This window comes from Triturus cristatus, chromosome 9, assembly GCF_964204655.1.
Source record: "Triturus cristatus chromosome 9, aTriCri1.1, whole genome shotgun sequence".
NCBI lineage: Eukaryota > Metazoa > Chordata > Amphibia > Caudata > Salamandridae > Triturus > Triturus cristatus.
The window spans coordinates 781,389,302-781,417,273 of record NC_140592.1 but is presented as its reverse complement, the minus strand read 5'-3'; the positions used below and the strand labels follow the sequence as shown (position 1 = coordinate 781,417,273).

The 27,972-nt window shown below is 43.4% G+C and overlaps 1 protein-coding gene across 1 annotated transcript in view; it reads right to left on the bottom strand.

The window, feature by feature from the left end:
• LOC146798840 (phospholipid-transporting ATPase IC-like) overlaps positions 1 to 27,972 on the bottom strand; it is a 1,543,528-nt gene that overhangs the window by 775,967 nt on the left and 739,589 nt on the right. Inside the window, exon 13 of the mRNA XM_085626157.1 lies at positions 24,808 to 25,016. Coding sequence (XP_085482283.1) covers positions 24,808 to 25,016 — 209 coding nt within the window. The remainder of the gene's footprint in view (positions 1 to 24,807; positions 25,017 to 27,972) is intronic.

Here is a 27,972-nt window from a genome sequence, read left to right as displayed (position 1 = left end):
ACATTCTCAGTAAAACATGTACATCCAACAAGGGCAGAGACTGTCAGTTGATTCCTTTGTGTTCTACTGCAGCTTTCCAGAGTGTTCCAAAGAACTACTAGAGCGCTAACCGTCCTACTTATGATAAATGTATGGCACACCTGAAGCCATCTTGCTTGGATTAAAGTGGTAACTCTTAAAACATTTAATTTAAAAAGGAACAAAATGAGGGGGTTCATTTTTCCATAAAAAGTATGATTAGTGCTGCAGAAAGAAAAATTAGGGCACATTTTGAGTGACTTCTCAAATCCTCTTCTATTTCATTAAAAAATTCTGACATGCAGACTGAAACATGCACTTTCAATACCAGCAGCAGTTTTCCCTGGTGAGCAGTAGCTTTACTACAGTGATCTAATGAGCAAAAAGAGTGCTAACATTCTGATTTTATGGCAAATGTGTGACACATTTGAATGCCTTCTTGATGGAATCAAAGTAAAAAACTGAAAGTATTTCCTACTGAGGAGACTGCAGTAAATGAGGAAATTAGGAAACTTCATAACAAATAAGTCTCCCAAGATGGCCACCAGAGACAAAAGAGCCCAAATGTAGCCCAAATATCACCCAGATGTAGCCCAAGTATAGCCCAATGACAGAATGTCCAAGAATGTTCTTAAAAACAACTAGAGCACTTACTGTCTTCATTATGACAAAAGTATGGCACACCTGAAGCCATCTTGATTGGAATAAACTGGTAACACTTAAAACATTTAATTTAAAAAGGAACACAATGAGGGGGTTCATTTTGCCATAGAAATTATGATTAATGCTGAAGAAAGAAAATGAGGGCACATTTTGAGTGACTTCTCAAATCCTCTTCTATTTCATTAAAAAATTCTGACATGCAGACTGAAACATGCACTTTTAATGCCAGGAGCAGACTTCCATGGTGAACAGTAGTTTTACTACAGTGATCTAATGAGCAACTAGAGTGCTAACATTCAGAATTTATGGCAAATGTGTGACATATCTGAATACCTTCATGATGGAATCAAAGTAAAAAACTGAAAGCATTTCCGACTGAGGAGACTGCAGTACATGAGGAAATTAGGAAACTTCATAACAAATAAATCTCCCAAGATGGCCACCGGAGACAAAAGAGCCCAAATGTAGCCCAAAATCACCCAGATATAGCCCAAATATAGCCCAATGACAGAAGTGTGCAAAACACTTATTATTTTGTGTTTTTGCAGTGTTATATAGTGCAGACTTGTCAGGTATTGGAGTGCTTTACATGAGCATTGGTTACATCACACAAGAACAAATTCATTTTGGTTGTAGACATGGGGAGACTAAGTGATTTGACCAGAATCACAGAATGTCGAGCTGAAGCAGAAACTTCAACCTGGTTCCCCAGTTGCAAAGTCTGCAGTTCTGGAAGTAACACCACATCCTCTCCCCTAAGTGCAACATTTAATCAAGTTGTCAACTAGATAAAAAAACATAAAGATAACAAATAATTTAAAAGTGCTTTGTCGCTATTTGAAAACTCAGAAAATATGTCCTTATTTTAGTCTTTTAGAGCACTAACCATAATTTTGATGCCAATAAGACCCTCTCATATATGTAATTTCTAAAGGAATGCTCTAGGTATTACAGTTTTGATTACATCAAGATGATGTCAGGCGTTTCACACTTTTGTAATAAATATAGAATGTTAGCAATCTAGTTGTTCATTAGGATACTGTTGAGAGGCAGAGGCCAGGGGCACGGACTCTGAAAATTGAAGGCAGGTAGGAGGGTGCAAAGGCAACAATTTAACCACACTGAGCAGGCAGGAAGGGCCGTGGAAGCACAACAGACTATGGAGGGCAGTGGAAAGGGGGGCAGGGGCAACAAACCAACAATACAGGACTTGCAAGAGAGGCTGTTGGAGGGAAGATCTATTACGGGTCAAGGAAGCTAGGGGCGGTCCCCAGAGCCCCGGGAGCCACCACAGAACTGAGCAGGAGAGTGAGTCAGGGACAAAAGGGGCACCTTAATTTGAGCCGGGGTGCCTAGGAACGCTTGCTCCAAAAATGAAGAAAACAGACATATGAGACATGGAATTGGAGGCAGAATACAATGGCAGTTTAATGAGAAGATGCAACTTCAAAGAAACCGCAGACTAGAGACATAAAGTACAAAATACAGAATCCAGATAATCATACAGCTGTCATGATATTCTCTGTATCTCAATTAATGGACTGACAGAGAGAGAGAGAAAACACATCTATAAATGCATCATGAGAAACAAGTTACACCAAGGAAAATGTTACCTAGGGACACTCACATTTACTCTTAGAGCAAGCATTCCTGCAATTACAATACAACATCTTTTAAATGCAAAAGTAAAGAGAACAATGGTTAAACATAACATGACATTTCATATAGGTAAAATAGAATAAGATACTTCAAGCAAAGCAGAGCAAGACATTTTAAGCAAAGGAGGACAAGAGCTCCCAGTTCTTGGGGAAAACCTGCACAGCCTGTTAACCTACATACAGACGGCGAGGTTGTCCGTCGATATCTGTGGGTGCTCCCTTTTTATATCATTTTGTGGGCTCCTTTGCACGCTACATCTACCTACGTATGCTACCCAAAAGCTTCGTCTGCAGATTTTACCAGACATTTCGTCATTTACCCACTTAATGCTGACAATGGACTGGGTGAAAAGGTCAGTCTCTCAGGCCAATCGCTTATCGTAAGTTCCATAGAGCAAGCAGAAAATAATGGGTATTGTACAGGAATTCAATATATTCATGTATAAAATCTCCTCAGTTCTCCTAACTTGACGCTCTGCGGTTGCCACTTCCTTAAAAGCGGGAAACCTGCCCAGGAAGCAAGTACCAGTCCAGGATGCAGCCTACTGTATGTCGACAGCTTCAGGGGGATGTTGAACTTTGATACCGAGCACGGAGCACTCGGGTAGGGTGGGGGCTACTAGTTTGGAGCAGAAGGCCTCGCAGACCTGCCTTCAGACTGCTATACACTAAAATTGCAGAGCTATGGTCAATTTAACAAAGAGGCCTACATATTGAACAGAAGGGCCTACACAGGGGTTTTATGCTGGCTGAGTGGTAAGGATGTCTCAGGATAATTATATAGCAACACAGGACCCGCTGGTCAATTTAATACGGCCTACAAATGCGGCTGGCAGGGCAAGGACAAGGGTCTCATACTTCAGGTGTGGACAGAACGGGCCAGGGGCCCCCTGTGATACAAAATCTACCCTCCTTCAAGGCTGTGGCAATGTAATAGACCATTGTGGGCAGAAGGAAGAGGCAATGGTAGTACAACCATACATGCCAACAGACCCGATTCAGCCAGGAAACGTCCAATGTTTTTAAGCTCAAATGGGCTTTATTTGATCTGTCTCCTGTCCACAATATCCTCTTTTTCAATGTAACTCAAAGGGGAAAATCAATACCCCAGTTTTTTTTCAAAATCTCCCTCTTACCAAGTTCAAAATGTTCGCAAGTATGGTACATTGGATCATGGAAGGAAATGGGATAGGGACATGGACTTGGATAACAGAGGACAGGAGAGACATGGAGAGGTGCACCAAACTGACCCTGCAGGGCAGGCATCAGGGTTTGCAGCAGCACAATACACCACACAGGGCATGCAGGACGGGAGTGCAGCACAACAATCCATAGAAAGCAAGAGGGAGGGGACAGGACCATGCACATGGACAACAGAGAACAGAGGGGCAAGAGGCAATGGTAGATAGCTGACCATAATGGACAGACAGGAGAGAAGGCTGCAGCATAACAGACCATAAAGGGCAGGAGGGACGGATCAGGGGCATTACAATGGAACAGACAAGCCAGGAGGGAGGGAGTAGGGATCTGCACATGTAAACAGAGGGCTGGGGGCAAGGGGGCAGGGCAGGAGCAGCAAGATAGCCATGGAGGTCAGGCAGGATGGGCACTAGAAGCAAGACACAACATGAAGAGCAACAGTGAGACTGTGATGGCATACACACAGACCATGGAGGGAAGGTGGGAGGGGGTCAGGGGCAGCTAACTGACCACACAGGGAAGGTGGGAGGGGCCATGGCAGCACAGAAGACCATGCATGGCAAGTGGGAGAGTTAGTGGCAGCACAATGGCTATGATGGGCAAGAAGGAGGGTGCAGGGGCATGCACAAAGGACGATGGAGGATAGAAGGGAGGGTCAGGACCTGTGCACAGACAAGAAAGTTCAGGGGAAGGGGCCTCACAACAGACCACACGGGGCAGGCAGGAGGAGCAGTTGCAGCACAACAGACCAGGGAGGGCAGAAGGGTGTGGCAGTACAATGGACCATGTAGGACAGGAGCAAGAGGATAGAGGCATGGCATGTGGACAGGCAGGGTGGAGGTGGCAGGGACAGGTTACAGTCATCTGACAATGCTAGGCAGGTGGGAGGGGAGTGGCAGCTCAACAGAACACTCAGAGTAGATAGGAGTGGCAGGTCCATGGGACATGGTGGGCAAAAAGGATGGAGCAGGGGCATGCACAAAGACATCGGAGGGCAGGGGGAAGGAGAATAGGGGCAGCAAGCTAAGCACAGAGTTTAAGCAGGAGGTCAATGATGGGGCATAGAATTGGGCAATGGAGGGCAGGAGGGGTGGACTGGTACATCATACTAAATTGAGGGCAGTGGCAGCACATCAGACCATGCATGGCAGGAGGGAGGAGGCTAGTCCATGGATTCACACAACAGAGGATAGGGAGGAGGGGGATGGGGCAGCAAGCTAACTGTTCAGAGAAGGCGGGTATTAGAAACTTTATTGTTTTTAAAACATTTTGTCTGTGCAAACTACTTAAAATATGAACAAGTATGCAGCATAATCTCACTTTTATTCAGGAAGAAGAAGACGTTAGTGACTGTGACTCCGGGCTCACTTGGCAAAAACACCCCCTGACCCTCCACCCCCTATCGCAAAATGTAATGCCCGTGAAAAGGGTAGGTGAACACAGTGTTATATAGAACATAGTCCTGAGAGCACGATTGAAAATGAAAACTAGATATAGTGTATGGTATAAACTATGCACCAAAAAGTGTGATATAAGATGAACCAGGCGTGAAATATAATATGCAATACATTGTGCGCAATGACAGATTCATTGGAGAGCGCGAGATAGCACAGGCACTAGCGCGTGCTATGCGATATGCGCCTTGGAGTGTAATATGCACAGGGCAGTGTTGTGTAACCTAACTAGTCTCTAAAGTTGTAATATAAAATATGTGCTGGGGAGTGTAACGTTGCATATGCACTGTGACAAAGATATGGATCCCAAATTGTAATATGTATGGCATAGCGCTGTGCGTTATAACATAGGCATCGAGGAAGGCACGTTAGATGGGGCAATATAACCCGTGCGAAGACAAGTGTGGCATGACATTTTCACGGGGTGGTGTTACAGTGCACATGGGCTAGAGAGTGTCATAGCATATGCACTAGCTAGTGGAATACAATACAGAGGTGTGTGGCACTCGGCAGGCAATGGTGGGTGTAACACAGCATTGGGCTCTGTCAGGAGCGCGCTGTGACTCGCAAGTGATGTTCGTCCCCTTTCCAGAGAGTAAAATAAAAAGTATTACACATCCGGCAGTGGATGTGTGTTTTATTAACTGTGAGGGGGGTTTCTTGCATAGTTTTGGTCGAATTTTTGTCGAATCCCCTTTGAATGGCTTGGTGTGCATGTGTATTAAATGTGCCCGTCAATAGCTACCCATGTTTGTATAAATAAACGACAAGGGTGTCTACCGGGAGTAGGCACGGTAGAGCATCAGACATGTCAGAGCTTCACTAGTGGTGTAAATACATTCCACGTGGATTAATTGCATGCATAGTCGCCTTTTAATGAATATCACGCAAATCGTCATGGTGATAGGTACGTACGGTTTGTCCAGCATGTCCTAGGTGTGTCTATAAATATATATTTTTAAAAAATAATAAAAAACAGTGGCCGGCCCTGGGGATTGGGGTCAAAAAAATATAATTAGGAGACAGGCCCTGGGGGATGGGGTCATCAGGGCCAATAAATTAGAATAAGAAGGGGAACCACACAGCCCCCCTTCTTAAAAAAATAAAATAAATAAAAGGCTGGCATCGTGCCGGAGGCCATGCCCCCTCCATGCAGCACTCTGCAAACGCGCCCCCAACAGGCATCTCCAGTATGCGCCAGGGAGCTGCGCTGCAGACAGGTGTTCTGAGGCCAAGCCCCTTTTTACACCTCTCTGCAACGCAGCTCTGTGGCGCTTACTGGAGGTACCTAGTGGTCTAGTGTGACCCTAGGGACCCTTAGGATTCAAGGGGACTTAATCTCTCAACTTAGAACAGCCACAGGGCGCGTTTACACAGTGGTGAAGGGAGGGGACGGGGCCTGAGGTGACGTGTGCAAACACGCACCATGGCACGTTTTAAATTGGGGATATAATTTCCCTTCAATACTGAGGGCCCCTGGGGGCTAACTAGCCCACCAAGTGCTTCCAGTAAGCGCCACTGAGCTGCATTGCAGAGAGGTGGTCCAGGCCGTGCCACTTTTTACACCTCTCTGCAACGCAGCTCTGTGGCACTTACTGGAGGTACCTAGTGGGCTAGTTGGACCCTAGGGACCCTCAGGACTCAAATGAACTTAATCTCCCAACTAAAAACGGACACAGGGCGTGTTTACACAATGGTGAAAGGAGGGGACGGGGCCTGAGTTAACGTGTGCAAAAACGCCCTGTGGCCTGTTTTAAGAGGTAGTTTTAATCCCCATGCCCTATTATATACTAGGGGCTTATAGAGGACGTAAGGCTAATCACAGGGGGACCCCAACGCATAATGTTCCCTAGTGTATGTAGGTGTTTTCACTGTATTCTAAGTGTCTTTTAACATAGCACTGGCTCTAGGACTGGTTAGTCAGACTCAGTTACCACCAGTATCCGTCTGAAAAAGTTGAGGGTACAGGATGATTTTGCAACAAGGCTTCTTTCTGCTCTTCTTTTTGTTCTTTCTGCACGTTATCCTTCTTCCTGCACTTATCTTCGAATTTGAGGACTTCTGTTGCTTCTTTCTGCACTTCTTTTGTTTCTTTCTGTGCATTTTTTCTTCTTTCTTCACATGTCCTATCTCTGTAGGCATAGTTAGAAATTAGCATTTAAAAAACCTTTGAAATTAACAGAAAAAACCATAGGTTTCAGGCACGTTATAGTTAGGAATTAGCATTTAAAAAACCTCAGAAATTCACTGAAAAAACCATAGGTTTCAGGGGTGTTATAGTTAGCTGGACTTTTCACTTGTACAAAACCATTGAAATTGCCCCGTTATAGTTAGTTCAGCTAACTATAACTCGCGCGCCCGCAATGCACTGCTGATGACGTCACATATTACATCACTCATGACATGGTCAGTGACATCACTCATGACATCACTGATGACATCTCAAATGACATCACTGATGACATCACTGATGACATCATCCTTGTGATAGAGTGGCAGACCTCCTCTCACCCTAATATAACCTTTGATACACACATTCAAAAATAGAGACTAAAATTTTCAAAACAATGGACATACCAATACCAGTTACAACAACCTCTTCAGTAATTCTAAGATCCACATACACATCCACTCATTCACCAACAGTCCAATACAGTCACTCATACATGTACTCACTCATCATATGTACTCATACACCTATACATCCTGTTACACAATGCCACTCATCCATAGAGTTACTCACACACATAGTCACTCATGCTAATAAAGAATCAAACATACCTTTACTTGCATATACAGTTATACACACACCACCACACTTAGTTCTACGGAAACTTACACATACTTAGTCTTTTAAACAATCACTTATAGAAACACATACTTATTCATACAGGAACTCTTTCAATCTCTCACTCTCACATATACTCACATATATACACCAATAGTCACATATACTAGTTTAAAACATATGTAGTTACTCATAAAGACACTATTGAGACAGTCATTCACTCACTAACACACCCATACACACACTCATCCACCCATACAGTCCTGCACACATACTGTGTTCAACACATACAAACAGTGAGTCACTCATTCATGCACCTATGCACTACGTAATACCCCCCACCGAACCATGCAGACACTCAGACTGATACTCAAAAAACCAACTAATAACCTATATAGACACCCATGTAGCTACTCACCAACCAATGCAGCCACTTATACACAAAGTGAGAGACTGATACAGATATTTACATATTTAAACATTACTCACTAAGCCATGTATTCACTATGATACACTTAATCAGTCAGTTACACAATCAATTTTTCAAAAACAAATCATCCATTTAGACACTTATATACCCATTTATTCTTCCATCGACCTTGAGATATACATATATAAAACATATTTAATTTTCAGAATAACACACATTCACTGGATGATGTCATCAGTGATGTCATCAGTGATGTCATTTGAGATGTCATCAGTGATGTCATGAGTGATGTCACTGACCATGTCATGAGTGATGTAATATGTGACGTCATCAGCAGTGCATTGCGGGCGCGCGAGTTATAGTTAGCTGAACTAACTATAACGGGGCAATTTCAATGGTTTTGTACAAGTGAAAAGTCCAGCTAACTATAACACCCCTGAAACCTATGGTTTTTTCAGTGAATTTCTGAGGTTTTTTAAATGCTAATTCCTAACTATAACGTGCCTGAAACCTATGGTTTTTTCTGTTAATAATATATATATATATATATAAATATATATATTATCTACCAGTAGATAGTTATAGTTAGGACCGTGTTACCATAGGAAATCCGCAACATTCTATTTGGAATAACTTTGGCGCCGGTTGACGAATCCTCGCGAAATTTTCAAAATAGGTGGGGCGCTCCTCTCCGCTCCTACCCTGAAAGTCTGGGGGGGATTCGCCAAGCGGGGGCTGAGAAAAAAGGGGGGTCCCAAAACGTGTTTTCCCCATGCAATTTTCCATAGGGACCTTTAGTCCAAGGTACAGCCCGAACGGCTGAACAGAATTACTTGAAATTTGGCAAAGCGGTAGTCCTCAGCTCAGGGATGTGCCTTTTGCATATATGGAGTCAATCTGTTCAGTAGTTCCTGAGAAAATCAAAAGTAAAATCATATATATATCTGGGCGGAGCCTAACCACACATCTCATCCTGAGATCTGATTGGCTGTCAGCACTTCATCCAAGAAGTGTTGGCAGCCATCTTGGGACCAATATACATGATAGCACCTCATTAAAAAGCATTGCAGTTAATAGAAGGTTTTAAGACTTTAGTTACATTATATATCATTTGTTGATGGTACCATACACATTTTATGAATTGTGGTGTGTTCTAAGGTGATTTTACCATGTGAAAAAGCCTTCTGCTGTGATATCATGAACCATGTTTTAGAGAAAACTATTTTCTCATGCTTTTCCCACAGAGGTTTGGAAGGTGATCTATAAGCTAAACTGAGAGCATATTTTCTGTAAATTCACAATATCTTTCTCAGTCATGTGAGAATGAAGTCTGACATTCTCAGTAAAACATGTACATCCAACAAGGGCAGAGACTGTCAGTTGATTCCTTTGTGTTCTACTGCAGCTTCCCAGAGTGTTCTAAAGAACAACTAGAGCGCTAACAGTCTTACTTATGACAAAAGTATGGCACACCTGAAGCCATCTTGATTGGAATAAAGTGGTAACACTTAAAACATTTAATTTACAAAGGAACAAAATGAGGGGGTTCATTTTGCCATATAAATTATGATTAGTGCTGCAGAAAGAAAAACACATTTTGACTTCTGAAATCCTCTTTTATTTCATAAAAAAATTCTGACATGCAGACTGAAACATGCACTTTCAATACCAGCAGCAGATTTGCCTGGTGAGCAGTAGCTTTACTACAGTGATCTAATGAGCAACTAGAGTGCTAACATTCAGAATTTATGGAAAATGTTTGACACATCTGAATGCCTTCTTGATGGAATCAAAGTAAAAAACCTGAAAGTATTTCCTACTGAGGAGACTGCAGTAAATGAGGAAATTAGGAAACTTCATAACAAATAAATCTCCCAAGATGGCCACCAGAGACAAAAGAGGCTAAATGTAGCCCAAATGTAGCCCAAATATCACCCAGATGTAGCCCAAATGTAGCCCAATGACAGAACGTCCCAGAGTGTTCTTAAGATCAACTAGAGCGCTTACTGTCTTACTTATGACAAAAGTATGGCATACCTGAAGCCATCTTGATTGGAATAAACTGGTAACACTTAAAACATTTAATTTAAAAAGGAACACAATGAGGGGGTTCATTTTGCCATAGAAATTATGATTAGTGCTGAAGAAAGAAAAATTAGGGCATATTTTGAGTGACTCCTCAAATCCTCTTCTATTTCATTAAAAAATTCTGATATGCAGACTGAAACATGCACTTCTAATACTAGCAGCAGACTTCCGTGGTGAGCAGTAGCTTTACTACAGTGATCTAATGAGCAACTAGAGTGCTAACATTCAGAATTTATGGCAAATGTGTGACATATCTGAATACCTTCTTGATGGAATCAAAGTCAAAAACTGAAAGCATTTCCTACTGAGGAGACTGCAGTAAATGAGGAAATTAGGAAACTTCATAACAAATAAATCTCCTAAAATGGCCACCAGAGACAAAAGAGCCCAAATGTAGCCCAAATATCACCCAAATGTAGCCCAATGACAGAAGTGTGCAAAACACTTATTTTTTGTGTATTTGCAGTTTTATATAGTGCAGACTTGTCAGGTATTGGAGTGCTTTACATGAGCATTGGTTACATCACACAAGATCAAATTCATTTTGGTTGTAGACATGGGGAGATTAAGTGATTTGACCAGAATCACAGAATGTTGTGCTGAAGCAGAAACTCCAACCTGGTTCCCCAGTTGCAAAGTCTGCAGCTCTGGAAGTAACACCACACCCTCTCCCCTTGGATGCAACATTTAATCAAGTGGTCAACTGGATAAAAAAACTAAGATTACAAATAATTTAAAAGTTCTTTGTCACTATTTGAAAACTCAGAAAATATGTCCTCATTTTAGTTTTTAGAGCACTAACCATAATTGTGATGCAAATAAGACCATCTCATATATGAAATTTCTAAAGGAAATGCTCTAGGCATTACAGTTTTGATTACATCAAGATGACGTCAGGCGTTCCACACTTTTGTAATAAATATAGAATGTTAGCAATCTAGTTGTTCATTGGGATACTGTTGAGAGGCAGAGGCCAGGGGCACAGACTCTGAAAATTGAAGGCAGGTAGGAGAGTGCAGAGGCAACAATTTGACCACACTAGGCAGGCAGGAAGGGCAGTGGCAGCACAACAGACTATGGAGGGCAGTGGAAAGGGGGGCAGGGGCTACAAACCAACAATACAGGACTGGCAAGAGAGGCTGTGGTGATGTAATAGACCATTGTGGGCAGAAGGAAGAGGCAGTATACAACCATACATGCAAACAGACCCGTTTCAGCCAGGAAACGTCCAATGTTTTTAAGCTCAAATGGGCTTTACTTGATCTCGTTCCTGTCTACAATCTTCTCTTTTTCAATGTAACTCAAAGGGGAAAATCAATACCCCAGTTTTATTTCAAAATCTCCCTCTTACCAAGTTCAAAATGTTCGCAAGTATGGTACATTGGATCAAGGTAGGCAGGAGGAATTGGGGTAGGGACATGGACTCGGATAACAGAGGACAGGAGGGACATTGAGAGGTGCACCAAACTGACCCTACAGGGCAGGCATCAGGGTTTGCAGCAGCACAATACACCACACAGGGCATGCGGGACGGGAGTGCAGCACAACAATGCATAGAAAGCAATAGGGAGGGGACAGGACCATGCACATGGACAACAGACAACAGAGGGGAAAGAGGCAATGGTAGCTAGCTGACCATAACGGACAGACAGGAGAGAAAGCTGCAGCATAACAGACCATAAAGGGCAGGAGGGACGGATCAGGGGCATTACAATGGAACCGACAAGCCAGGAAGGAGGGAATAGAGGTCTGCACATGGAAACAGAGGGCTGGGGGCAAGGGGGCAGGGCAGGAGCAGCAAGATGACCATGGAGGTCAGGAAGGATGGGCACTAGAAACAAGACACACCATGGAGAGCAACAGTGAGACTGATGGCATACACACAGACCATGGAGGGAAGGTGGGAGGGGGTCAGGAGCAGCTAGCTGACCACACAGGGAAGGTGGGAGGGGCCATGGCAGCACAGAAGACCATGCATGGCAAGCGGGAGGGTTAGTGGCAGCACAATGGCTATGATGGGCAAGAAGGAGGGTGCAGGGGCATGCACAAAGGACCATGGAGGATAGAAGGGAGGGTCAGGACCTGGGCACAGACAAGAGAGTTCAGGGGAAGGGGCCTCACAACAGACCGCGCGGGGCAGGCAGGAGGAGCAGTTGCAGCTCAACAGACCAGGGAGGGCAGAAGGGTGTGGCAGCAAAATAGACCATGAAGGACAGGAGGAAGGGGATAGGGGCATGGCATGTGGACAGGCAGGGTGGACGTGGCAGGGACAGGTTACAGTCATCTGACAATGCTGAGCAGGTGGGAGGGGAGTGGCAGCTCAACAGAACACTCAGAGTAGATAGGAGTGGCAGGTCCATGGAACATGGTGGTCAAAAAGGATGGAGCAGGGGCATGCACAAAGACATCGGAGGGCAGGGGGAAGGAGAATAGGGGCAGCAAGCTAAGCACAGAGGCTAAGCAGGAGGTCAATGATTGCCCATAGAATTGGGCAATGAAGGGCAGGAGGAGTGGACTGGTACATCATGCTAAATGGAGGGCAGTGGCAGCACATCAGACCATGCATAGCAGGAGGGAGGAGGCTAGTCCATGGATTCAGACAACAGAGGATAGGGAGGAGGTGGATGGGGCAGCAAGCTAACTGTTCATAGAAGGTGGGTATTAGGAACTTTATTGTTTTTAAAATGTGTGTCTGTGCGAACTACTTAAAATATGAACAAGTATGCAGCATAATCTCACTTCTATTCAGGAAGAAGAGGACGTTTTGGACTGTGACTCCGGGCTCACTTGGAAAGAAACATCCCCTGACCTTCCACCCCCATCGCAAAATGTAATGCCCGTGAAAAGGGTAGGTGGACGCAGTGTTATATAGAACATAGTCCTGAGAGCACGATTGAAAATGAAAACTAGATATAGTATATGGTATAAACTATGCACGAAAAAGTGTGATATAAGATGAACCGGGGCGTGAAATATAATATGCAATACATTGTGCGCAATGACAGATTCATTGGAGAGCGCGAGATAGCACAGGCACTAGCGCTTGCTATGTGATATGCGCCTTGGAGTGTAATATGCACAGGGCAGTGTTGTGTAACCTAAGTAGTCTCTAAAGTTGTAATATAAAATATGTGCTGGGTAGTGTAACATTGCATATGCACTGTGACAAAGATATGGATCCCAGATTGTAATAAGTATGGCATAGCGCTGTGCTTTATAACATAGGCATCGAGGAAGGCACGTTAGATGGGGCAATATAACCTGTGCGAAGGCAAGTGTGGCATGACATATTCACGGGGTGGTGTTACAGTGCACATGGGCTAGAGAGTGTCATAGCATAAGCACTAGATGGTGTAATACAACACAGAGGTGTGTGGCACTCGGCAGGCAATGGTGGGTGTAACACAGCATTGGGCTCAGCCAGGAGCCCGCTGTGACTCTCAAGTGAGGTTTGTCTCCTTTCCAGAGAGTAAAATAAAAAGTATTACACATCCGGCGGTGGATGTGTGTTTTATCAACCGTGAGGGGGTTTCTTGCATAGTTTGGTCGAATTTTTGTCGAATCCCATTTGAATGGCTTGGTGTGCATGTGTATTAAATATGCCCGTCAATAGCTACCCATGTTTGGATAAATAAACAACAAGGGTGTCTACTTGGAGAGTACCCACCAGCGGGGGCGCCGGGATTAGGCACGGTAGGGTGTCAGACATGTCAGAGCTTCACTAGCGGTGTGAATACATTCTACGTGGATTCATTGTATGCATAGTCGCCTTTTAATGAATATCACGCAAATCGTCATGGTGATAGGTACATACGGTTTGTCCAGCAACACAGCCCCCCTCCTAAAGAATAAAAAAAAAAAGGCCATGACCCGGGGGTTGGGGGAGGGCCAAATTAATTGTTTTCAACAAAAAAATTAGGGTGCAGGCCCTGGGGGATGGGGTCCCCAGGGCTAATAAATTAGAAAAAGAAAGGGGGCCACACAGCCATCCTTCTTAAAAATATAGAAATAAAAGACCGGCATCGCGCCGGAGGCCATGCCCCCTTCTTGCAGCACTCTGCAAACGCGCCCCCTGGCCAGTTGTAAGTTGAGGAATTAATTCCCCTTCAATACTGAGGGTCCCTGAGGGCAAACTAGCCCAACAGGTATCTCCAGTATGCGCCAGGGAGCTGCGTTGCAGACAGGTGTTCTGAGGCCACGCCACTTTTTACACCTCCATGCAACGCAGCTCTGTGGCGCTTACTGGAGGTACCTAGTGGGCTAGTTTGACCCTAGGGACCCTTAGGATTCAAGGGGAGTTAATCTCTCAACTCAGAACGGCCACAGGGCGCGCTTACACAGTGGTGAAGGGAGGGGACGGGGCCTGAGGCGACGTGTGCAAACACGCCCCGTGGTGCGTTTTTAAGTTAGGGAAATAATTCCCTTTCAATCCTGAGGGACCCTGGGGTCCAACTAGCCCACCAGGTGCTTCCAGTAAGCACCACTGCTCTGTGTTGCAGAGAGGTGGTGCAGGCCGTGCCACTTTTTACACCTCTCTGCAATGCAGCTCTGTGGCGCTTATTGGAGGTACCTAGTGGTCTAGTTGGACCCTAGGGACCCTCAGGATTTAAGGGGACTTAATCTCCCAACTTAAAATGGCTACAGGGTGTGTTTACACAGTGGGGAAGGGAGGGGACGGGGCATGAGGTGACGTGTTCAAACACGCCCTGTGGTGCGTTTTAAGAGGTAGTTTTAATCCCCTGCCCTATTATATACTAGGGGCTTACAGAGGAGGTCATGCTAATCACAGGGGGACCCCAACGCATATTGTGCCCTAGTGTATGTAGGTGTTTTCACTGTATTCTGAGTGTCTTTTAACATAGCACTGGCTCTAGGACTGCTTAGGCAGACTCAGTTACCACCAGTATCCGTCTGAAAAAGTTGAGGGTACAGGATGATTTTGCAACAAGGCTTCTTTCTGCTCTTCTGTTTGTTCTTTCTGCACGTTATATTTCTTCCTGCACTTTTCTTCGTCTTTGAGGACTTCTGTTGCTTCTTTCTGCATTTCTTTTTTTTCTTTCTGTGCGTTTTCCTTCTTTCTTCACATGTCCTATCTCTGTAGGCATAGTTAGAAATTAGCATTTAAAAAACCTTTGAAATTCACAGAAAAAACCATAGGTTTCAGGCACGTTATAGCTAGGAATTAGCATTTAAAAAACCTTAGAAATTCACTGAAAAAACCATAGGTTTCAGGGGCGATATAGTTAAGTGGACTTTTCACTCGTACAAAACCATAGAAATTCCCCCATTATAGTTAGTTCAGCTAACTATAACTCGCGCGCCCGCAATGCACTGCTGATGACGTCACATATTACATCACTCATGACATGGTCAGTGACATCACTCATGACATCACTGATGACATCATCCTTGTGATAGAGTGGCAGACCTCCTCTCCCCCTAATATAACCTTTCATACACACATTCAAAAATAGAAATTAAAATTTTCAAAACAATGGACATACCAATACCAGTTACAACAACCTATTCAGTAATTGTAAGATCCACATACACATCCACTCATTCACCAACAGTCCTATACAGTCACTCATACATGCACTCACTCATCATATGTATTCATACACCTATACATTCTGTTACACAACGCCACTCATCCATAAAGTTACTCACACACGTAGTCACTCATGCTAATAAAGAATCAAACATCCGTTTACCTGCATATTCAGTTATACACACACCACCACACTTACTTCTACAGAAACTTACACATACTTAGTCTTTTAAACAATCACTTATAGAAACACATACTTTTTCATACAGGAACTCTTTCAATCTCTCACTCTCACATATACTCACTTATATACACCAATAGTCACATATACTAGTTTAAAACATATGTAGTTACTCATAGAGACACTATTGAGACAGTCATTCACTCACTAACACACCCATGCACACACTCATCCACCCATACAGTCCTGCACACATGCTGTCTTCAACACATACAAACAGTGAGTCACTCATTCATGCACCTATGCACTACGTAATACCCCCACCGAACCATACAGACATCAGACACTCATGCTGATACTCAAAAAATCAACTAATAACCTATGTAGACACTCATGTAGCTACTCACCAACCCATGCAGCCACTTATACACAAAGTGAGAGACTGATACAGATATTTACATATTTAAACATTACTCACTAAGATACACTTAATCAGTCAGTAATACAATCAATTTTTCAAAAACAAATCATCCAGTTAGACATTTATATACCCATTTATTCTTCCATCGACCTTGAGATATACATATATAAAACATGTATAATTTTCAGAAAAACACACATTCACTGGATGATGTCATCAGTGATGTCATTTGAGATGTCATCAGTGATGTCATGAGTGATGTCACTGACCATGTCATGAGTGATGTAATATGTGACATCATCAGCAGTGCATTGCGGGTGCGCGAGTTATAGTTAGCTGAACTAACTATAATGGGGGAATTTCTATGGTTTTGTACGAGTGAAAAGTCTAGCTAACTATATCGCCCCTGAAATCCATGGTTTTTTCAGTGAATATATATATATATATACATACATATATATATATCAGGTATTTTTCTGCTGTTTGTCAGAAGTCCTCCTGAGAAACGGACACGGACCCAAGGAATTTGTGCAGAATCATTTATTCCTTGTGCGTCGCCATTACGCGTTTCGGCTCGCTTGTGCCTTGATCACATGACAATTGCAAGTAAGGAAACAACCTTATTTAAAGTGATGGTGCATTGTTCATATTATACCACGTGATTTGTATGTCATGACAGTTTTTCAATAGACATAGACAACATCCTTAATTCTTTTGTACTCTGTGACCCTGATCACTATCTACACAATATATTAGTATATTTGAGCTGTAAACACATGGCTAAGAAAGATCATAATTTAATCAACAGCAGATGATATAATTCAACTTGTCAATTTAAAAGGACGTAAACCACATTTTATCTTTTTGATATATGGGAGTTTAGCTGTCCTTGCCAGTGTAGTTTGCTAGTCAAAACGGTATAGATATTGGTAAAATACCATGAAACATGTTCTATTTCTGGATCAATCCAAAATCCGCTGGCCTCTATTTTGTTTGCATAAATTATATGGCTAGACTCATTTCTTCTCGATAAACCAGCCAATGTGGTATAATTGTAAAAAGTGCTGTGTGCTATTAATGTGTAAATCTAAGTGCATATATTTTGTATCTACCTCCAAAGTGTATCATCAGCGTACCCTAATGTCTCCTCTTGCTTACATACTGTCCCTATGTGCCTATATTTATTCCTAATGCAACTCTTGTAATGGAATGAAAATAAATGGAATTGTATGCTGATGACAGACTACTATATGTTGCGGACCCCGGGGCTATGGTCATCAGACCTTTGGACATGTGCAACATGTGTGACCACTACTTGGGATTTAAATTAAACTGGTGCTTTTACCCTTGATAGGGGAAAGGCTTGTATCAGAAGGTGTGTGTCACTTTCAGATGAATACTTGTAAACAGAAAGTGCACCAAGGGATAGCCCTTCTGGATATCAAGTAATATTACCAGGAATTACAACTAGGGCTCCCAAATGACTGGGATTTTAAATAGCAAAATAAACACTCTTTCAGTGTTGACAGACATCTCGTAGATTCAGGTTGACAGGTAGATGACAAGTAAATCATGAGTGCGACTAAGATGTTTGAACATTTTAGAGAGGAATTATTATTATTAATAAAAAAAGACTTATAAAGCACGCAGCTACCCGGAAAGGGTTTCCTGACGCTAGTGCAGGCAGCGAGGAAAGATGCCGAAAAAGGCTGCAGATAGCAGAACAGGTAACCAAGTGACTCGGAACTAGGTCATGACAGCTGAAGAGCAGAGTCTTCAGGTTGTTATGAAAAGTAAGTAGAGAGTGACAATTTCTGAGAGCTTCAGGAAGAAAGTTCCAAAGTTTTGGGCCCAGGTAGGAAAAAGAGCAACCCTTTATGCGGGCCAGACAAACCTGGGCGTAGTAAACAATAAGAGGTTGGATGATCTCAGCCGTCGGATGGGCACGTAGGGTGACACCAATCCTTGGATGTATAAAGGGGCCAGGCCATGTCTGGCTCGGAACATGTAGCATAAGGCCTTGAATTTAATACGCTTATCGACCTTAAGCCAATGTAGTTTGTGGTTCAGAGGAGAGACAGAAGCATATCGGGCAGCCGAAAAAGAAGGTGAGCGGCCGTGTTCTGAATGATCTGCAAGCGGCGGAGAAAGGATTTGTCAGTACCCAGATACAGTACATTCCCATAGTACAATCTGGATATTACCAGAGCCTGCAGCACCGTTCTCTGGGCTACCGAGGGAATCAGCCAAAGGATCTTCTTGAGCCATTTGAGAATGGAGAAGCAGGAGGCTGTGAGCTTGGACACCTGTGGCTTGAGGGACAGGTTCTTATCGATAATGAAGCATAGATTTTTAACCTTATTTACCAGAGAGGGTAGTGGCCCCAGTAAAACAGGCTAATGGTTGACTCCCCAAAGTTCGGGGTTATTTCCCAGAACCATGACTTCTGTTTTGTTGCCATTGAGCTTTAAGGCATTTCTGTTCATCCAAAGGGCGACATTTGTCAAACCTAGCCTGAGTTGTGAGGGATCTTGATTTTGAGCATCATTTAATGAAAAACATAATCTGGGAATCATCAGCATAAGAAAGAAGGGTGAGACCAGACTTCTCAATCACATCCGCCAAAGGGTGAATGTAAATGTTGAAGAGCAGGGGGCTCAGGATGGATTCCTGAGGAACGCCAAAGATGTTAGGGTCTTAGATGTAATGTTGGCTGATGAGACCTGAAAAGTATGATCTTTCAAGAAGGAAGACAGCCACCTCAAGGCCAGGCCAACAATGCCTGACGCCTCCAATCTGTCCAACAGGATGGAATGTTAAACAGTATCGAACGCTGCACTTAAGTCCAGTAGAATGAGGGCGGTCATACCGCCAGAGTCGAGTTCTTGCCTAAGAAGTTCAGTGACCCCGAGTAGAGCAGATTCAGTACTATGACCTACCCTAAAGCCAGACTGAGACGGGTGGAGCAAGCTACAAGTAGTAGCGAAGGAGGAAAGTTGGTTATTGACATGCCTTCCAGAATCTTAGAGAAGACAGAGAAGGGAGATTGGACGAAAATTTGACTAGCAGAGAGGGTAAAGATCATCCTTCTTAAGCAGAGGGAGTACCAAGGCGTACTTCCAGTTCTGAGGTACGTAACCAGTACTCAGGGGAGATTTGAGGAGATCAAGAAATACAGTGAGGGCAACATTGTCTAAGAGTCTATGTTTCGACGGGGAAGGGAATCTAGCGGGGAGCCAGACTTGATGGAACCCAGTATAGTGTGCAATTATACCAAATCTAAAAAAAGGCCAAACCCTGATTTTCAGGGGTTCATCTGACTTACAGTCAAAGGGGTTTAAGTCCAGGTGACCAAATGCTAGGGAAGCAGAGATTGACAAATTCACTAGATTAAATATATCGTCATCTAATTGACAGTGACATGACTCTACTTTACTTAAGAAAAATGTGGCTAGCTCATCATATTGCTGTCGAGAGAGGGAGGGGGCAGTGTAAATGTGCTAGCTGCCGAAAGTTCAATCACAACTTTAAACAGAGACTTCTGGCAGTGTTGGGAGGGTAAACAATGTTTACCCCGAAATGTTTTAAATGCAGGGAATCACAACGCGGTTGTTACAACGACCGCGTTGTGATTCCGCATACCATTACTCCACAAGTCGGAACAACGACTTGAGGAGGGGGGGAGGTCCGCACAGACTGGAGTTGGAATAGTAAATTATACTATTCCAACATCCAGCGCCCCCCCTCCACAAGTCGTTGTTCCGACTTGCGAAGTAATGGTATGCGGAATCACGACGCGGTCATTGTAACAACCACGTTGTGATTCCCTGCGGGATAAAAGGCGGTGGAATAACATCATAGATTCGTTGGGAGTCAGTGATCTTCTCCGTGTAATAAGCTGCATGGGCCTCGGGTGCATGGAGCTTCCTTCAACACCTTTCAAGGATTTTACAGGGTTTTGTTTTCAGAACGGAGGGCCTCAGTAAACCAGGGGGCAGGAGGGTTCATTCTGCATTGCATTTTGGATGTTAGAGGCAAGATCGAATCAGTGGCCTCCGTAAGCCATTAATGCACAATGATTTGGTCAGAGTTAGGTTGAAAAATAAGGGTAGAGATTCTGTTGTGAAGCAAATTGTTCAACTCAGCCATGTCAAGTTTAGACCAATGCCTGGTCGTAGATTGCAGAGCAGGTTGAGTAAGGGGAGAAAAAGGGACTGTAATGCTGAAAGGTACTGTATAATGATCCGTCCAACAAAGTTGGAGTGGAGGAGCGAGGGGAAGGGTAGAGATATTGAAAAAGATAGGGTCAAAGAGGTGTCCAGCAACATGGGTAGAAGCGGAATTAAGAAGGGAAAGACTGAGTGGGCCCAAATAGTCTATGAAGGTCGAAGCTAGGTTACTTTTGGCGTTCTCAAGATGAAGGTTGATATCACCAAGCAAAGTAAAATTTGCTGCCTGCAAAATGTGTGGAGCCAGAAAATCATGTAAAGCGGAGCATTAATTAATGGAAGGCCCAGGGGGACGATAAATAAGGGCCCCTGAAAAGGTACGTTTAGGAGAGAAAAGGAGAAAGAATAGTAAGGCTTCACAGGTAGAGATCAAGAGGTCCTTAATATTGCACTTGTAGACCTTTTCAAACATGACAGCAATGCCTCCACCTGTTTTGTGCGGTCTATTTATCCCCAAGAGTGCAAATGATGGCAGGAAATGTGAGGAGCCATCATGGAGCCAGGTTGCTGTTAGGAAGACCACATCAGGGTCAGCATCACAAAGAAAGTTAAATAAATGTATCTGGTGCTTTGGGAGAGAGCGCCAGTTTAAGCTAAAACACCTGAAATCTTTGGGCAGCGAAAGGTCAGCCAGGCTGTTAGAAATTGGTCGAGATGCAACCTCCCTAGCATGAGGAACTAAGACAGACTTAGGCAGGAGGTTGAGGGTACATTCAAACTAACAACAGGTGCAGTAAGAGGAAGGAATGTCAGGACTAACAACCTGACACAGTGCATTAGGTGAGGGCCTTAAGCTGTGAAGGGCCAGTGAGGAAGAAGCTCTGGAAAACACTTGTGGAGCACCAGGGTTTCTGGCCCCTGGCCCTGGCCAGATGCGGACAAGCTTGCATTAGACGCACCTTCGGCACGTCAGCGGCACGCCTGCTGCGCACGTCCACTCAAGCATGAGTTTAAACATAGTAAGGAGTGAAAAAGACTAGAGTGCTCACTGCCCAGGAGAGAGACAAGGGCGGAAGTGATGCCAGAAACAGTAACCTCTGCCCTCCGCACAATTGGAACTGCAGCTGCGGCGGAACAGTGCGAGGAGCAGAGAACAAGCTGCAGAAAACAGTTTTTTTTAAAGCACACCGAGTAAAGGGAGTAAAATTGGAAAACACTATTTTTTTGAAATATGCCTCACCAGGGAGGAGAGTTAGCAATGCCTCCACCTGTTTTGTGCGGTCTATTTATCCCCAAGAGTGCAAATGATGGCAGGAAATGTGAGGAGCCATCATGGAGCCAGGTTGCTGTTAGGAAGACCACATCAGGGTCAGCATCACAAAGAAAGTTAAATAAATGTATCTGGTGCTTTGGGAGAGAGCGCCAGTTTAAGCTAAAACACCTGAAATCTTTGGGCAGCGAAAGGTCAGCCAGGCTGTTAGAAATTGGTCGAGATGCAACCTCCCTAGCATGAGGAACTAAGACAGACTTAGGCAGGAGGTTGAGGGTACATTCAAACTAACAACAGGTGCAGTAAGAGGAAGGAATGTCAGGACTAACAACCTGACACAGTGCATTAGGTGAGGGCCTTAAGCTGTGAAGGGCCAGTGAGGAAGAAGCTCTGGAAAACACTTGTGGAGCACCAGGGTTTCTGGCCCCTGGCCCTGGCCAGATGCGGACAAGCTTGCATTAGACGCACCTTCGGCACGTCAGCGGCACGCCTGCTGCGCACGTCCACTCAAGCATGAGTTTAAACATAGTAAGGAGTGAAAAAGACTAGAGTGCTCACTGCCCAGGAGAGAGACAAGGGCGGAAGTGATGCCAGAAACAGTAACCTCTGCCCTCCGCACAATTGGAACTGCAGCTGCGGCGGAACAGTGCGAGGAGCAGAGAACAAGCTGCAGAAAACAGTTTTTTTTAAAGCACACCGAGTAAAGGGAGTAAAATTGGAAAACACTATTTTTTTGAAATATGCCTCACCAGGGAGGAGAGTTAGCAATGCCTCCACCTGTTTTGTGCGGTCTATTTATCCCCAAGAGTGCAAATGATGGCAGGAAATGTGAGGAGCCATCATGGAGCCAGGTTGCTGTTAGGAAGACCACATCAGGGTCAGCATCACAAAGAAAGTTAAATAAATGTATCTGGTGCTTTGGGAGAGAGCGCCAGTTTAAGCTAAAACACCTGAAATCTTTGGGCAGCGAAAGGTCAGCCAGGCTGTTAGAAATTGGTCGAGATGCAACCTCCCTAGCATGAGGAACTAAGACAGACTTAGGCAGGAGGTTGAGGGTACATTCAAACTAACAACAGGTGCAGTAAGAGGAAGGAATGTCAGGACTAACAACCTGACACAGTGCATTAGGTGAGGGCCTTAAGCTGTGAAGGGCCAGTGAGGAAGAAGCTCTGGAAAACACTTGTGGAGCACCAGGGTTTCTGGCCCCTGGCCCTGGCCAGATGCGGACAAGCTTGCATTAGACGCACCTTCGGCACGTCAGCGGCACGCCTGCTGCGCACGTCCACTCAAGCATGAGTTTAAACATAGTAAGGAGTGAAAAAGACTAGAGTGCTCACTGCCCAGGAGAGAGACAAGGGCGGAAGTGATGCCAGAAACAGTAACCTCTGCCCTCCGCACAATTGGAACTGCAGCTGCGGCGGAACAGTGCGAGGAGCAGAGAACAAGCTGCAGAAAACAGTTTTTTTTAAAGCACACCGAGTAAAGGGAGTAAAATTGGAAAACACTATTTTTTTTAAATATGCCTCACCAGGGAGGAGAGTTAGCTGTGCGGCGTCAGCAGGCTCTGACACAGAATTCTCATTGAGTTACAACCAACATTTTAGGGACATCCGGTTATGTCAGGAGCTACATAGATATGTTACTACAAAATATACAGAACGCTTCCCCGTTAGCACATAGGAGCTTATTAAAATCCTTTGCTAAGAAATAGAACTCTTGCATACAGAAAACATTTCTGAATAACTCTCCCAATGGGTTGGATGGCTAGCTAAATATTTGAATATATGACTTTGGTTATATTACCTTTTTCACGCTCTTTACCTATGAGGATGTGCTAGACATTCTCAAAAGGGGGTAACATCCAACTTATTCTGTAGAGAGATCCTCAAGAAAGCAGCTCTACAGTTGTATGGTATATCCTGATGTTGGCCTTTGCCCCTAGGTTAAAGGTATGGGTTATTAGGAATAGGTGCATGCTAGCTGACAAGAGTGTGCAAAAGACCTGTGGATGGGCAAAAAAAATTCTGACGTTCTGATACTGTTTGAATGTGTTTTGTGAATATATCTCTTTACAGCGAATGTGCTACAATGCATTCGATTACAACGACTTGATGTAGGGGTTGCGCTGGACTTAGGAATAGTATAATTTACTATTCATACTCCAGTTTGTGCAACAGGAGGGAAGGAGTTGGATTAATTTCATTTCATTTCATTTCACCCTACAGCAAGTCGTTGTAACGACTTGCGATGTAATGGTTCGCATTTTAACAACGCGGTCGTTGTTACAACCGCGTTGTAATGGAATGCGTTATAGCGCATTCGTTGTAAACAATGTCTCTCGTTTTTTGTGGAATAGTTTAAAAAGAGCGCCCTGATGGTCGTTTGTGTGAGTTACAAGCTAAGGATCTGCGAATATTCCACCCGGGGATAAGCACTGATGCCCTCAAGGCGCGAATGTTTGCCCCACGGTTATTGCTCCATTACTAAGCTCTTTTTCCTCTCATTCTTGACCCGCCCCCTTTTGAAACACTGCATATTTTTATGATAGCATATGTTCATGCTAAGTGCATCGAAGTTTCGACTAGGGATGTTTATACGCGGGTCGAAGCGCTGTTGATTAGCGACTTTATTTGTTGAAAGCTCCATTTGTAATGTGAAATAATAAAATTGTTTAAAAAATCTAATTTCCAGTAGAGAAAACCAAAGATTGCAGCAAACATTGCAGGATACTTTACAGCAGGGTGAATCAAGGTAGGTCCCGGAGGGTCAGATCCATGGAGGATTTTCAAGATAAACTCACCCAATAAGTCGAAATAGCCAGAATTTACGCATGTCATGATCCTTAAAAAGTGGCGTGGATCTGCCCACCTGAACTAGGCTTAACATTCCTGCTTTAGTAACTGAAGTTGGAATTACCGTAAACACGCCCATTTATGCAGCATTTCCTGAAAGTCATAATGTTTTGTGTTAGGGTCCCAGTTTTGTCAGAGAAAACGTACTCAATCCGTCCTAGATTGTCGTTGAGGCTTGTGGACCTGGCTGCGGCTGGGGTATCAGTCTTCGCACAGTACATCTCCAAATCCCAGTTAATGAATAAACTGTGCGCCGTTAGCACAGCTTGTACCCTGTGGGATGAAAAGAGAGTTATGAAGCAAAATGTAAAAAAATAAAAATCCTCGTCTTTGCTATAAAAAGCTAACTGCGTATATTAACTTTAGCGCGCTGACATGCAATAGCAGGGAATGTGACCTTGTATAATTAGCGCTCATGTAAAGCGTTCCAATACCTTCGGGTCGAGTTAGGGCTATGTAAAATCACAAAAACAAAACAGTGCTGTTTCCTTTGCTTCTTTAAGAAAGATTATAAAGTGCTTAGATGTCGGTAAAATGCCATTTTAGATCACAATAAAGGAGATGAAGTAGTATATGGAGGAGGTATAGGAAAAGACAGAAGTAAGCCACATTGGGAACAGGTAAACCATTGAGGCAGAAGTCAAACAGACGGCATAGGGAAGGACAAGGAGGAGGGTCTCAGTTTAGCCTTAACTGGGGTAGACTTGGGAGCCAAGAGGCAAGTGAAGGCTTGGGAAGGACTTAGCTCCATCATTAATGCTGTATCTTTGCATATTGTGCAATCATGGTATATACAGGATAAGTACACAGCCTCCATCCATGTCAGTATATACCCTCCACCAACAAACACATCGCCGCAACTAAAGCAAGACTGGAGTATCTTTTTTTTTATAACAGTTGTATGTCAGACTATCAAGGTCAGAAATATTATCTCACATATGCACTATGTCTAAAATGTTGTTTACAGAAATATCTGATGGGGCATATATTTTGCTTTATTAATTCCAATTAGACCATATTTCTTTTATGATATTTAGGACGCAATGTTCACCTCAATCGATATTCTGACATTGCTCTGGTACCATACCTCCACAACAAGCTTCTTCACCACAAATTCCTCTGTCACTAATCCCCATGCTGTATTAGAGCAATTATTTCTATCTTGTTTCTCATCACACTCCTCCGTCCGTGAGGAATGCATGCACCAGTCAATATCCTTTGCCTCAATTTAAACCCTATTTAATCAGTTTTTTCATGCATCAGTATTCGCTTCCTTCTCTTAATTTATTGCTTATCTTCTATCAATCCTGCTATGGAACAGTGTGTATATCCCTGTATTTCCTATTTTCACACCACTTTCCATCAATCCCTTCATACAGCTATCATTCACCCAACACCTCAATTCACCCTGCTTTAAACAATTCCTTCAGGCATCATGATATACATGGGTATCCACAGCAATTTTTTCAGGGGGGAAAAATGTTAACGTCATCCATCCTCCAATATGATGTGTGCCAGGTGGGGCACAAGACACACTGGGCCGCAGGAGGAGCCATGGGGTGCAAAAGAAGCAGGCTGCATATGTTCCCTTACACCACAGGTTTGTTGCGCCACAGCCATCTTTTTCTTTTGTGGTCTTAGGTAGATATCACACCTTCCAGCAGCTGGCAAGTAAAAAGCAGAGATGCAGGCAGGGGCCCCACCTGGCCAAAGGTGAAAAAGCACAGGCATGCAAAGGGTCGAGAAACCTGATGTAAAAGCTTAATAGAAGAATCAAACTGCCATTGTCTGATAAGCAATTTCTAATCTGTTTTTTATGTCACCACTGTTAAATGCACCACATTATTCATACACACATGATCAAGGCACTATTACTGGATTATAAAAAGAATTTGGTGTTAACACGGACAAACGAATGACAAATAAAATACATGACTAATGCATTTATTTAGAAAATGTATTAACTTCAATATATTAAAATGAATAGAATTACATTTATTAACTTAAATAAAATAACAACTGTTCTCATCCAAATTGGAAAATAACACATATAAACGTAAACTGGATAACTGTTGTAGGTTAGGAACTGCAAACATCTACACTCTTGCTCAAATTTAACAATCACATTTTTCAGCGAGTAGTTTTATACAGTTTTTGTTCCCTGGTTAGTGATCTTGATAAAGGAACTGTAAACGTCTGCAGTCTTGTGCAAATTTATCAATTAGTTTTTCCATCAGCTGTTGTTTGTTTTCATCAATTTTTCCTTGATGTATGCTCACCATGCACAAACCCTTTAAGTGATCACCTGCCATTTTTGACCCCAACCAGGTTTTCACCCTTCTCATTGTACTGAAAGACCTTTCCACTGTACAAGTGGGCACTGGTAGTGTGAGAGCAATGATGAGTGCTTGCTGGACCGATGGAAATAAATCTATGTGGTTTAGCAAATCCAGAAATCCATTGTCAAACTGCTCATCCTTTGCTGACCTGATCTCAAAACATGTGACTGCTTCGGCTTCCAGATTTTCAATTTCGTAATTTTATCTGATGTTTGCAATCTGGCATTTGTATTGCCCAAGAGTAATTTTTGCCATGTGTATTGGGTAAAGTGAGAACAGCCTGAATTTTTTCTTGTTTTCATTGTCAACCCGGCTTTCTAATGATGCGCACATGTATGGCACATAGATAGACCGGCGATAGTATTCTTCCATAGTAGAGGAACCAAAATTAGAACTAACTACTTGCCGACCACAATGTCTGAGTATACAAAGTTCAATGTTCAATTTTTCTGCCATTTTTTGAACATTTGAAAAAAGGTTCTTATATTGCTCTTCGGACCTTTGTCTGTGATCACTGAACACAGTGAGAAGGTCTTGCACATGATTACATAGCTTGAGGATATCAAGCTGAACAGCTTGGAGATCCTGGTTTATAGATTCCAATCTTGATGAGTAATTTGAAGTTATGGACAAGCAAAAGAGAAAGCTTACTGTGCTTGAGAAACATTGCAATTGATATGCATCCTGACATGTTTTCCCTGATGCCGTAGTAACCAGTAAGCCTAATTGCTTAAAAATCTCTTCAAAGTTTGAACTACAAATTCTAATGTTCTTGTATTTTGCTGTCCATCATGTTTCACTCAGCAATGGAACATTGGGAATAAGAGATGTTCTCTTTGGACTCTCACAGAAAAACTTGATGACGGCTTTCATTGTGCCAATAGAATTCC